General features: G+C 39.3%; 1 protein-coding gene across 6 annotated transcripts in view; it reads right to left on the bottom strand.

The window, feature by feature from the left end:
* LOC133553186 (MAM domain-containing glycosylphosphatidylinositol anchor protein 2-like) overlaps positions 1 to 14,171 on the bottom strand; it is a 557,311-nt gene that overhangs the window by 102,416 nt on the left and 440,724 nt on the right. For all 6 annotated transcript variants that reach the window (XM_061901111.1, XM_061901109.1, XM_061901107.1 and 3 more), the window contains one exon: positions 9,668 to 9,816. In XM_061901111.1, the coding sequence (XP_061757095.1) occupies positions 9,668 to 9,816 (149 nt within the window). The remainder of the gene's footprint in view (positions 1 to 9,667; positions 9,817 to 14,171) is intronic.

Below are 14,171 nucleotides of genomic sequence, written 5' to 3' on the forward strand. Positions count from 1 at the left end.
TGTGTCGTGTTTGTGTCTCCTCTCAATTGCTCTGGTTATTGCAGTTCTGAGTGTTGCTGGTTCAGGTTTGGTTTTGGAATTGAATTGCATTGTTGTGGTATTGCTGTGTAGCGGTTTGTTGGATTGATTAAAACAAAAATAAAAAAATAATAATAAAAAAATCGATTTAAAAAAAACGCCAATCGATTCTGAATCGCACAGCGTATTCGATTCGATTCGTGTTCATCGATTTTTTCCCACACTCCTAGTATATATACATACTTTTTACTATATTCATAAAAGACCTAATACTCTCAAACATTGTTCACAAATCTGTCTAAATAGGTGTTAGTGAGCATTTCTTCTTTGCCAAGATAATCCATTTGTCCTCGCAGGTGTGGCGTATCAAAAAGCTGATTAAACAGCATGATTATTGCACAGGTGTGCCTAAGGCTGTCCACTATAAAATGGCACACTGAAATGTCCAATTTTATTACACAGCACAATGCCACAGATGTCACAAGATTTGAGGGAGTGTGGAGTTACCATGAATTGATTAACGTGGACCCAGACTTAAACAAGTGGAAAAACTTATTCGGGTGTTACCATTTAGTGGTCAATTGTACGGAATATGTACTGAACTGTGCAATCTACTAATAAAAGTTTCAGTCAATCAATCAATCAAAAAGTTGGCATGCTGACTGCAGGAATGTCTACCAGAGCTGTTGCTCGTGAATTGAATGTTAATTTCTCTACCATATGTTGTCTCCAACGGCGTTTCAGAGAATTTGGCAGTACATCCTAACAGCCTCAAAACTGCAGACTACATGTAACCACACCAGCACGGGACCCCGCAGTGTGTCTCGTCTCCCCGGATCCCCTTGGACTTCCTGCTGCCTTCCCGGATCTCGACCACGACACCTGTCTCCGGACCTCCAAGCATGCCTTGCTCTTTCTGGACTTCCGCACTGATCCCAACATGCACCTTCAACACCACACAGTAACACTTAACATATAATCGCTGCACATATAGTCACAACGTATATATTTGGATTAGTCACACACTTCATTCTTGCATATTAATAAACACGCTGCAAGCTAAAAGACGTCCCAGCCTCTGTGCCATCTCCTTCCCCACTGTACAGTTACATATATATATTTATATATATATATATATATATATATATATATATATATATATATATATATATATATATATATATATATATATATATATATATATATATATATATACTGTATATGTATATATACTTAGATTTTTAAGAACTAGTTATTGTTGAATGACCAGAACTGACATGTACACTCTCCCAAATTTGCTTTCATGTTACTTACATTGCGTGACTTGTTCACGTAAGTGGGTTGAAAAATAAAGCTATAGTAGATTCACGCTGATGTCCGTGACACCTCTACTTAACAGCTATAAAAATATTAGAACCCCTCCAAATATGTCACGCTGTATGTTTCCATTAATACATTATATTTCTTTACGCATTTAAAAAACGCAAATTTTTAAGGTGTGAAGACTTTTATTTTATTTTGTAGTAGTAGTGATAGCGACTTCCTTGTTCATTCACGGAATCCGGTCAACTTCCTATGTTTTCACTTGAAACTGCGCGTGCAAGTGACTTCGAGGCCACATTGGAGCTTGTGCGCATTTATACTGGAGTGATGTGAAGTGAAGTGAATTATATTTATATAGCGCTTTTTCTCTAATGACTCAAAGCGCTTTACATAGTGAAACCCAATATCTAATTTTTACATTTAAACCAGTGTGGGTGGCACTGGGAGCAGGTGGGTAAAGTGTCTTGCCCAAGGACACAACGGCAGTGACTAGGATGGCGGAAGCGGGTATCGAACCTGCAACCCTCAAGTTGCTGGCACGGCCTCTCTACCAACCGAGCTATACCGCCCGGTATAGCTGATAAAAATCTCATTTTACTTGCAATGTCAACATTCAGCTGGAACATTTTGATTTTGAAACAATCCGACTTGGGCCACTTTGGGCTGCAGTGTAAAAGTAGTCTATGTGTGTCTATCAGTGACGGAGCAGAAAAAAGTCAGAATTATAACTGTGGTAAATGTCATATGAAGCGCCCTGTCATTTGTTGATTTACATTTTATATGCACGTTTGTCAGAATAATTGTATCTAAGTGAACATAAAACTTTGTGTTGCCATGAGTTCCCAGCGAGAGGAAAAAAGCTGTCTTTGATCCTACCAAGCAAAAGGCTTGTAAAACTCCACTGTGTACGATGGGAGGACAAAGGAAGGGTTCAGTTTCTTTGATCTATTGTGATCCACAGGAAGATCGTATCTTGACCCAAGATCTACAAAACAGAGGGAAAGCAGGACCTGCCCAAGCTTCAGGCGTCTTTTTGTTGAAGTCTTTTGTGACCGAAGGCAATAGCTGTTTATGACCCCCTTCCCTTTAGAAACAGCTGTTGCTATGTAATCAGGGAAAGTCAAAATAAAAGAGGTGGCGTAGAATTCTCTTGCCAGAGCGTGGTGGAAAACTGTACAAAGAGTACAGCCCAGACGTTTCTCCTCAATGAGCTAAATTTAATTCTGTATTTGTTTAATTCCTTGCTTCTTGTCTGTTTACTATATGTCATCGGGATTTTGAACCTGACAACGTGCCTTGCGTTTTTTGTGTTGAGGCACTGAGTGAATCTAATTTCATGTAGATTATCTTGCAATTTGGCACACTACACCTCCCTGTAACCTACTCAGTGGCCAAGTGGTTAGAGTGTCCGCCCTGAGATCGGTAGGTCGTGAGTTCAAACTCCGGCCGAGTCATACCAAAGACTATAAAAATGGGACCCATTACCTCCATGCTTGGCACTCAGCATCAAAGGTTGGAATTGGGGGTTAAATCACCAAAAATGATTCCCTGGCGTGGCCACCGCTGCTGCTCACTGCTCCCCTCACCTCACAGGGGGTGACAAAGAGGATGAGTCAAATGCAGAGGACAAAATTTCACCACACCTAGTGTGTGTGTGACAATCATTGGTACTTTAACTTTAACTTGACCTAACCAAGGTTGCCCAACACTGACTAACGATGACGAACAACACAGCTGCAGCACTTTCCAGGTTATTAAAACAAATACAGCTGGAATTCCATAGCAGCACCCATGACAACCAAAACTACTCGCTTTTATTGTGTTTCATTTTATTGCTTTTTGAAACAGATATAGTATTTTATTGTTTTTCCTGCTGTGTTGGCCTCCAGAGCATGCCTCCACTTAAACTGCAATTTGCCTATAATTCCATATCTGGAGAGAAATTGCCTCAAAATGTACAAATGAGAAACATATTGATCAACTTACAACAACTTAACTTTTTCCCCACATTTTGAATGGACTTTACTGTATAATGGCGTATGGATTGTGCACCTTTGTTTTGATTTATATCAATGATTACTGAATCCCGGCGCCTGGACTCAATTAAGGCTTCCGTTCACATCCCATTAACGCTCTTTCCCCACGGGAAGCAATGTGCCCTATTTATTTTGTGTCAACTGCGCTGTGTGAGACTTTATGGGTGAAAACAACAGGATTGATTAAAGTAATACGGAGCGGTGGTGTCACACCACGGTGAGGGAAGTCTTGTCTTGGTTTTTTCTGTCTTGTGATTTGCATATTTTATTTTGAAAAGCAACTCCTCTTATTTCAGATCAAGGGCCCTTCCTTTTGTGTCACCAGTCTGACGTCATCCCTGACCCTTGATTGTGTTCCACCTGTTTCCCATTACCATCATGTTCTATTTAAGCTCATGCCTCCCCTTGTCCTGTGCCAGATCGTCTCGAGCTTCCTTGTCAATCTAGCGTCCATGTCCATGTCCATGTTTTACAACGTGCGACAAGAAACACGTTGTAAGAGAAAGCCGCTGGCTTGATTGCCTGCATGCAAATTGTGTTGCTGCTCTTGATGGACACGCACGTTCAGACCTGACATCAAACCTTTGGGAAGGCACAGGAGAGGGACAGGGGCACCCAAACACGATGGGTTAGGTTGACATTGGGGGGGGGGTGTGTTACATTGTTGACAGGTGTGCTGATATGTGTTGTAGATTCATGCCTAATCCTGCCTTTCAGACTTCCATTTTACCCTCAGCCCGACTGTCAGCCTCACACGAGGCCGACCTAAAGCAATCTATTACTATTTCTATGACTTCACTTTTAAGAAAATTGCAAAAACATGAAAGAGCGCTTTCTCTCTATCCTGCAGTCCAACATAATTCATTATTCACGCACACACACACACACACACATATATATATATATATATATATATATATATATATATATATATATATATATATATATATATATATATATATATATATATATTAGGGCTGGGCAACGATTACAAATTTTAATTTAAGTTAATCGCACTATTTCTCTGATTAATCGCGATTAACTGCATTGTATACGCAAAGCCCAATAATGAATTCAAAAGTAGTGTGTAGTGCACCTTTATTGGAATATTCTCCCACATGAACAAAAGCGCCAAAACATTTGTTGTGCAAACAACAAATCAGTCCTTGTTAAACACTAGCAGTTAAATAGCATATTTTATGAAAATCAACTCAAAAAATGTAAATACAAACATTTAAGCTTATTGCCACTGCCAGAGTATTTAAATTATCCTGTTTGTTATGGAAAATAAATATAATCTACATACAAATCTCTGAGCCACAATCATAACATCTGAACAGGCAATTTCTGAGGTAACAGCAGAAACATTATTTTTTATCAGGGATCTTATGTTTAAAAAAACCTATATTATAGGTAGTGGGCTGTTTTAGGGAATTTTTGATCAAATTATCCGTGTGTTTATTCTGCGTAGTGCACTTAAAACAATCATGACCATATCTAGGAATTGATATGATGGGAATTTTCCGATTGTTTGCTTGGTGCTTTGATAAACTGAACGCATCATATACATGGTACTATATTGTGATGTTATGAGCCAGGGAAAAAAAGAACTACCCTACCCAGCATGCAACAGGAGTGACGAGCATGCACGGTAGCCCGTTGTGTGTCGCCATGACGGCATCTTGTATGTTGTGATATGCACGCTCTGAAAGCAAACGTTAAGAACTCAGCCAACACTCCTCGTCTGCCTTATTCATAAATAGACAGACAACACATATACTCCGCTGCTTCACAGGCCGCTGGATGTAGCCGGCAAAGTATTCCCATGCTAGCTAGCCGGTCTAGCAAGCACGCATCATTCAGTCCAAAACGGCCCGATCTATCCACATCCAGAATTGTCTGGCGGTCGTAAGTGATCCCGGAGTGACCACGCTGTAAGCCAGCCATGAAATTTGCAGAATTGTCCGGTATTTTGCCAAATGTTCCATCTTTACCAAGAGCCCCTCGACGCCGAAGCATGTCCGGGCGTCGCCATCTTGTTAAGAAAAAGCGTTAACAAAATAAAAGCATGTAAACAACATACGCAAATGTGCGATAAAATAATTGTCGGCGTTAATAGATTGATGAGTTAACTCATAATTAACGCATTAATTTGCCCACCCCGAATATATATATATATATATATACATACAACTGTACAGTGCCAGGTGCCTCAAAAAGGCACCCATCTCACCCCCGGACATAAACTTCTTGAACTGCTGCCCTCAGGCAGGAGATACAGTACAACAAAATGCCGGACAGACAGATCGAAGAACACTTTTTACCCGAGAGCAATATTGTCGCTGAACACAAGACAAGAATGACTGTGCATGTTAGCTGTGTGCTTGGTATTTTTATGTATTTTATGTATATTTATCTATGTTTTTATGTGTTATTATGAATTTGCACTAAATTAGTTTTGCTTACAATTTTGTTCAATGTACAATTGTACAATGTACAATGACAATAAAAAAATATTATAATCTATTCTATTCTAATTTATTCTATTCTATTCTATTCAATTTCTGGACATGCCATTTTGTGGCTGTCGCCTTAATGGTTTAGAGATGTGTTTGTGTGTTTCAAAAAGCGCTACTGTATACTTAATTTTTTTTCCTGAAGTGGGCGCAGGAACACTTCAGAAAACCACTGTCACTAAATACAGTTTGTTGCTACATCTGTAAGTGCAAGTAAAGCTCTACAATGCAAGGCAAAAGCCATTTATCAACAACATCCAGAAACGCCGCTGGCTTCTCTGGACCCGAGATCATCTAAGATGGACTGATGCAAAGTGGAAAAGTGTTCTGTGGTCTGACGAGTCCACATTTCGAATTGTTTTTGGAAATATTCGACATTGTGTCAATATTCCAAAGTGGAAGCGAACCATCCAGACTGTTATCGACGCAAAGTTCAAAAGCCAGCATCTGTGATGGTATGGGGGTGCATTAGTGCCCAAGGCATGGGTAACACACACATCTGTGAAGACACCTTCAATGCTGAAAGGTACATACAGGTTTTGGAACAACATATGCTGCCATCCAAGCGCTGTCTTTTTTAGGGATGCCCCTGCTTTTTTCAACAAGACAATGCCATGCCACATTGAGCATGTGTTACAACAGCGTGGCTTCGTAAAAAAAAGATTGGTACTTTCCTGGTTTTATGGTCCGGAATGATGCAGTTTGTATGTTTCTTCTCCACAAATCAAATCAACTTTATTTATATAGCACATTTGAAATTTACCACAGGGGTAGCCAAAGTGCTGTACAATGGGCAGGTTAAAAACGAGAACCGAGCAAACACAGCACAACACAAACAGAACATGATAAAAAATAAATAAATAACATAAAATAAAATAAAATAAATAAAACATAAAAACAGGTTCACAACAGGTGTATAATGGGGCGCCAATGTAGGATGGATATCAATCAGTGTTAAAAGCCATGGAATAAATGTACGTTTTTAATAGAGATTTAAAAACAGGAAGAGAGGACGCTTGTCTAACACTCAGAGGTAGGTCGTTCCAGAGCTTGGGAGCAGCAGCGGCGAATGCTCTATCACCTCTAAGCTTCTGCCTTGTGTCAGGGACCGTCAGTAGCTGCTGATCGGCTGATCTTAGGGATCGGGCTGAAGGAGGTCGGAGAGATATGTTGACACGAGGTTGTTTAGACATTTAAAAACAAATAGGAGGAGTTTAAAATCGATTCGCTAACTAATAGGGAGCCAATGAAGGGACGCTAATATTGGGGTGATGTGCTCACGTCTGCGGGTCTGTGTTAGCAGACGAGCAGCAGAGTTCTGCACGAGCTGCAGGCGGGCGAGGGAGGCCTGGCTAATGCCTACATACTACAGGGCATTGCAGTAGTCTAGACTATTTGAGATAAAGGCGTGAATTAATTTCTCGAGATCATGTCCTGACAGAAGCGATTTCACTTTCGCTATTTGGCGTAATTGATAAAAGCTTTTTTGTACTATGCTGCTGATTTGTTTTTCGTATTTAAAATCTGAGTCGAACTTTACCCCCAGGTTTGTGACACAGTCGCTGAGATACGGGGTCAAAAGGCCGAGGTCAACGTTGGGGGAGGGAGAGCGACTTGGACCGAACAACATATCTTCTGTTTTGTCTTCATTTAGGCTCAGGATGTTAGCTGAAAGCCAGGCTTTGATGTCGTGAAGGCAGTCAATGAGACGTTGAACCGGTTTATTTTGTGACATGGGAAAATAGATCTGGCAATCATCGGCATAAAAATGAAATACAATACCGTACTTCCTAAAAATAGAACCGAGGGGGAGAAGGTAAAGCGCAAATAAGATTGGGTCAATGCCAATAAGTGTATTTCAGGCCATCAGCGTCATTAGGCCAATTTTAGGGGGGCTGATGCCTTGTTTTCACTGTTATCTCAGCAAGGTCCAGCACGACAATTCAGATTTAGTTTTTTGTCAAATCAGATCTTTTTATGTAATCGTTCACAATACAAAAAATATGTCCAGACTCCAATGTGAATGCAACCTGACCCAAATACAGGCATGGTGTCATGACAGAGCACGTCCTGCAGTGTTTACGAAAGTATCCCCGGAAGTCAATTAGGTTAAATTCTAGTTGTGTCAGTACTGGCACATTTGTGGCAATTTTAAGCATTCTGTGCACTCAAAGTCAACATTTTGTGAACCATGGAAAGGATTATGAAATAAGTTGTCCATTCATCCATCCATCCATTTACTACCGCTTTCCCATTTGGCTAACTGATCCAAATGCAAAACTCATAAAGAGTACAAACACTTTTTATTCTATTAGCTAAGTTTCTTTAACTGAAGCCATTTGTGATTTATAGCATGAAATAACAAATATCTTGCAGGCATGTTGTTTATGTTTCAAAATGATTCAACTATTCAATGTCAAAAAATAAACAGTAGAAATAATGAACAACATGTCAGCTACTGCTTTTTTCTAAAACACCAATGAAATTAAATTTAGCATTTAGACAGGCTATACTGTAGCAAAAGTCATCACAAGTCTGCTAAAATCATTACGTAATTCACCTCGATAAAGGGAAAAGGTGTCAGTTAATACATCAATAAAGTTACTTTTGACCTACGATTGGGAAAACAAATGTGAAGTTCAAAAGAAACGACAAATATTTTTTGAGAGAAAGCAAATACGCTATCACTGTGTGCTCTCGACATGTTGTGGGAAGAAAGGGGAAGAAATGAATTTGCCCTAAACATAAAATCTGGGCTAAACTAAATGGACTAGTGATGTTTTTGCTTTTTTGAACAAATGAATGCAGAAAAACATTTAAATGTTAATGAGCTTTCTAAAATCAGTGCATTCCAGCGCAAATGCAGACACATGATGCAGACAGCTCTGAGCAGAAGTGGCTTAAAATATGAAATAAAAAGATTTCTCTTTTGATCAACGGACATGCATCTTGTTTTACAAAAGTTGACCATGTGAAATAAACTTTGAATATCGACGGTAAGCAACATCTGCAATGTTTTCAATGTGGAAACTTGCGTTGTTTTTTTTCTAAACTGGCATTTAGATGTCAGCTTGCACTCATGGCAACCTGCAAATCTATTGTATTAATGCAGCTGCTAGCAAAGAGCTTAATATAGAAAGCCATGGTCCCGCCTGCTTTGTTTGCTAAAAAAGAAAAAAAAAAAGAACTTAGCATTGAGGGAGAAGAAAGCCACCAAAAGTCGGTTTTGGCAAATATAGGGAATGTAATGGGGCCATCCGTCAGCCGGCTTGTCAAATTGTGTGAGCCGCGGTTAGCATTCTTCTCGGCGGGGTCTCTTCCTCTTTCTGCTCTGACTGAGCTTCTGACGGGGAACAAAGTCAGGAATGATTCATAAAATACAACAAAAAAGCCACAGGACTTATACTTGACTGCTCCTGACAGCTTCTTAGTGATTCTGGGCTGGCCGCAGAGGCGCTCTCCCGCCCCCGAATACATCGAGACGGTGGATTGAGGTGTAAAAATTCGGTGGCGTCAAAAGCGAATACAAGCGAGCTCAAGCGTGCCATCTTTGGGTGGAAGAACGGTTTTCCCCTGTGGCAGCATCATCAAAAAACAACAACCCTGCTCACAGCCTGCCTGGAAAAAGCAGACCAATAACTAGGATCCAAGATTATAGGATTATTGCAAGGTTTGGAAAGCTCCTGAAGCAATAAAAAATCTGCTTGCTAGAAGGTTTCTGAGGGACCACGTGTATGAAAGTAAGGAACAGAAAAGTGAAGTTACAAGTCCTACCTGTCTGATGCCCAGCCTGTAGGCCACGATGCGGTCCACGGCGTTAGGGTTCATCTGGGTCCACTGGAGCTTGAAGTCGTAGACTCTAGGCCGGTTCTGCATAACGGGGCTGTACGTGTCATAGTAGAACTCGGGGGCGTAAGCCTTTCCTGTACATGACAAGACACATTGATTCGATATGTTGTACTTTTCTTTGATTATTTATTTGAACGACGGCAACAAACAAAGTCATATAAAGAGGGAGGAGCTGTATTTGGTGACAGAAGTGGGATCATGCATCTATTCCTATGATGTAACAGTGAGATATTGATTCAAATCGTTTTCCATAGCGGTTCTCTTCATTGTGGTTAGGAGTGAACTGGAGCCTATCCCAGGGGGCTTTGAGAAGCAGAGTAATAGCCTGGACTGGTCATCAGCCAGTCACAAGACATATTTCATTGGTGATTAAAAACCTAAACAAAACAAACAGATATATAATTCATGTTATGAACCCTATCCATTAGGCATCCATTGCAACCAAGCTGGGGTCCCCACATCTGCGGTCCCCTTCAAGGTTTCTCTTTGTGCCCATTGGGTTGAGTTTTTTCTTGCCCTGATGTGGGATCAGAACTGAGGATATCGTTGTGGTTTGTGCAGCATTTTGAGGCATTTGTGAGTAAGGGCTATGCAAATAATTGATTAATTGATTGAATTTCATTTATTTCTTTCCATGGTTTAAAATGTGGCTCTGAAGAGGTAGAGGAACCATATTTGGCAACAGAAGTGGGATAACAGAATAGAAGCAAGTGATATTCATTAAGCCATCCATTTGTTTTCTATAGCGCTTGTCCTCATTAGGGTTTTGAGTAAGCCAGAGCCTATCCCAGTGAACTCTGTGCAAGAAGCAGGTTATAGCGTGGACAGGTCACCAGCCAATCACAGGACACATATGAATACACAATTATTTACACCTGTGGACATTTAATAATAATATAACAATGATAATGGATACCATCCATCCATTTTCTACCGCTTATTCCCTTTTGGGGTCGCGGGGGGCGCTGGCGCCTATCTCAGCTACAGTCGGGCGGAAGGCAGGGTACACCCTGGACAAGTCGCCACCTTATCGCAGGGCCAACACAGATAGACAGACAACATTCACACTCACATTCACACACTAGGGACAATTTAGTGTTGCCAATCAACCTATCCCCAGGTGCATGTCTTTGGAAGTGGGAGGAAGCCGGAGTACCCGGAGGGAACCCACGCATTCACAGGGAGAACATGCAAACTCCACACAGAAAGATCATTAACCCAGGACTGCAGGACATTCGTATTGTGAGGCGGACCTACTAACCCCTCTGCCACCGTGAAGCTCATATATATATATATATATATATATATATATATATATATATATATATATATATATATATATATATATATATATATATATATATATATATATATATATCCATCCATCCATCCATTTCTACCACTTATTCCCTCTGGGGTCGCGGGGGGCGCTGGCGCCTATCTCAGAGATGTGTGTATATATATATATATATATATATATATATATATATATATATATAGTGCTTTTCCTGACACTGAAAATGCAATACAGTGAGAAGAGAAAACTCATCATTCATTAGTTTAGTTTAGTCTTTATTTGAAGGGACAATGCACAGAAACATTAAGCTCAAAGACAGATATGTTCTGTACCAGATTATAGCTAAATAGCTCATTTCCATCTGCAGTCCCTGGCTACTTAAATTATAGGGAAACAAAAATCATCCCAAAAAAATATGACAATACAATTATACTATAGCATCTAATCAAATTAAGAAAAGTCATAAAATGCCCTTTCATTGACACATACCTAGTATATAATACAACCACACCTCATTTACATCATCACACAAAGACAATACAAGCTCTTGTTCACATCTGTCATCATTTGTAAAAATGGCCATGATTTTAACAGACACACCTCACAGTTTAAAACAAAATGCTCTCATGGATAAATATTGTACAACAGTGCTCACCTTAGTGACCGTGTGAGCAGTTTTAATTGCTCCAAAGCCACTTTTTAACTTCATTTATGAATGAAGAGTAATCTGTTAGACTTTTCAAGTTTGTTGTGAGGTGGTTCCATTCCTTCATTGCTTTATATGACCCCGCTGCTGCCCACTGCTCCCCTCACCTCTCAGGGGGTGATCAAAAGTGATGGGTCAAATACAGAAAATTATTTCGCCACACCTAGTGTGTGTGTGACAATCATTGGTACTTTAATTTTAATTCATATGAAAAGGTTGATTGTGCAAAATATGTTTTACATCTGGTTAAGTTACACTGCCCCCTGGCGGAGGCTTGTGTGTTTCCATTCGTCATAGCAGATGTAAACTGGACAAAGTGTTTAAGTGGCGCTGATGCAGTGTTATTTAGGATTCGATGGGCCATTTGTATTGATGCTAATCTTTAAATGTTTGCTAAATTTAACAGTCTATATTTTTGGAGAACTAAACAGTGAATGGGGTGTTGTGGTTTTCGGTCAAGGATTTTGAGCGATTGTTTGTGCAAAGTATCCAATAGCCTCAGTGTCATTTTGCTAGCCTGCGACCAACATGTTATACAATAATAAAAACGAGACATAATCATTGCATTAAATTAAGTGTGAGCTGCCTCCAGTGTTAATGAATTCCTGATACATATGAACATTTTTATGTTGTATTTAAGACTCTGGCACATCTGTTTGATATGTTTTTTGAAGCCAAGTGATGGTTCTAAAATGACACGTGTTGGGTGTTGGGTGTTGGGTGACACTAAAATGTATTATAGCAGGGGTCGGAAACCTTTTTGGCTGAGAGAGCCATGAAAGCCAAATATTTTAAAATGTATTTCTGTGAGAGCCATATAATATTTTTCAACACTGGATACAACTAAATGCATGCATTTTGAAGTAAGATCAACATTTTTAGAGTAAAATAAGTTTCTTTTTCTGTTTAATAACATTGTTATTCTGAAGCTAATCAACAATAAATCAAATACTTCTTCTTGAACAGGTGGGGTAGAAAACAGATGGCTGGATTAAAATGCATGGGTGTTTTATATTTTGAACGTTATTTTTAACACTATCACTACCAGCGGAATTATTCATTACTTATCGTGTTAATCAATGTCAGCTAAGGTTTATCTGGGATCTGAACTGAGGATGTTGTTGAGGCTTGTGCAGCCCTTTGAGACACTTGTGATTTAGGGCTATACAAATAAACATTGATTGATTGATTGATTGATTATCTGAGAGCCAGATGCAGTCATCAAAAGAGCCACATCTGGCTCGAAAGCCATAGGTTCCCTACCCCTGTATTATGCCCTTATCAAATACCCTCATTAAATGTTATACTTGGAAAGGATGACATTTTATATTTGTTTACTAAATACATGGTTGCCGTTTTCTTAAAGTTTAATAAAAGACAAGAATCATATAGTCATCTTTCCACCTTCTCCATGGCTGCTGTAAGTTTTCTGGCAGTTGTTTCAGCATCCTTTCCCCAAGTATAAATAACCGTGTCATCTGCATACATCTGGATATTTACATCCTCACACACAGATGGCAGGTCGTTTATGTACATGGAGAAAAGAAGAGGGCCGATACTAGGGCTTTGTGGCAGGCCGATATGAGTTGCAGTGAAACTAGATGTTGTGTTATCAAGTTTGATAATGCAAAGAGGATTTTGTTTACCTTTTTTTCATTTGTTAATCCTAAATGTAGTCCATCCTGAATAAATGGCAATTCTTTGCACGGATTATGAGGGATTTTTTTTTATCCAGGGTTTGTACGGACTGGATTGATTGTTCATTAAAATGATTACTTATGTCCAGACTGTCTGTGACAGTAATGTCATTGATATTTAATATTATAGTGTTGTTTCTTGTTTGCTCTCTTCCAATGATTTTCCATAACTGTCTCATCTTCCCTTTTGCAGTTTTGATTAATTCTAAGTGAACCTCATCCCTAGCCTTCCGCAGCAGTATTGTAACTTTGTTTCTCAAACTTTCAAAAATCATACGATTGATTGACTGATTGATGTATTGATTGATTGAAACTTTCATTAGTAGATTGCACAGTACAGTACATATTCCGTACAATTGACCACTAAATGGTAACACCCGAAGAAGTTTTTCAACTTGTTTAAGTCGGGGTCCACGTTAATCAATTCATGGTACAAATATATGTACTATCAGCATAATACAGTCATCACGCAAGTTAATCATCAGAGTATATACATTGAATTATTTACATTATTTACAATCCGAAGGGGTGGGATTTGGAGGGGGGTGGAACATATTGAGACCTGTTTTAATTGCTCTTTTCAGAGCTGAGTCCCGATTTTTCATTAGAGTCCAAATTGTTTCATTAATCCAAGGTATTTTTGTTTTTAGCACTTTTCGTTCTGGTTTTTTTTTTTTTGTGTATTTACAGAAAATCTCTTTGATTTTTGTCATTAAGTCATTACAGGTA

The sequence above is a fragment of the Nerophis ophidion genome, linkage group LG05, assembly GCF_033978795.1.
Source record: "Nerophis ophidion isolate RoL-2023_Sa linkage group LG05, RoL_Noph_v1.0, whole genome shotgun sequence".
Classification (NCBI taxonomy): domain Eukaryota; kingdom Metazoa; phylum Chordata; class Actinopteri; order Syngnathiformes; family Syngnathidae; genus Nerophis; species Nerophis ophidion.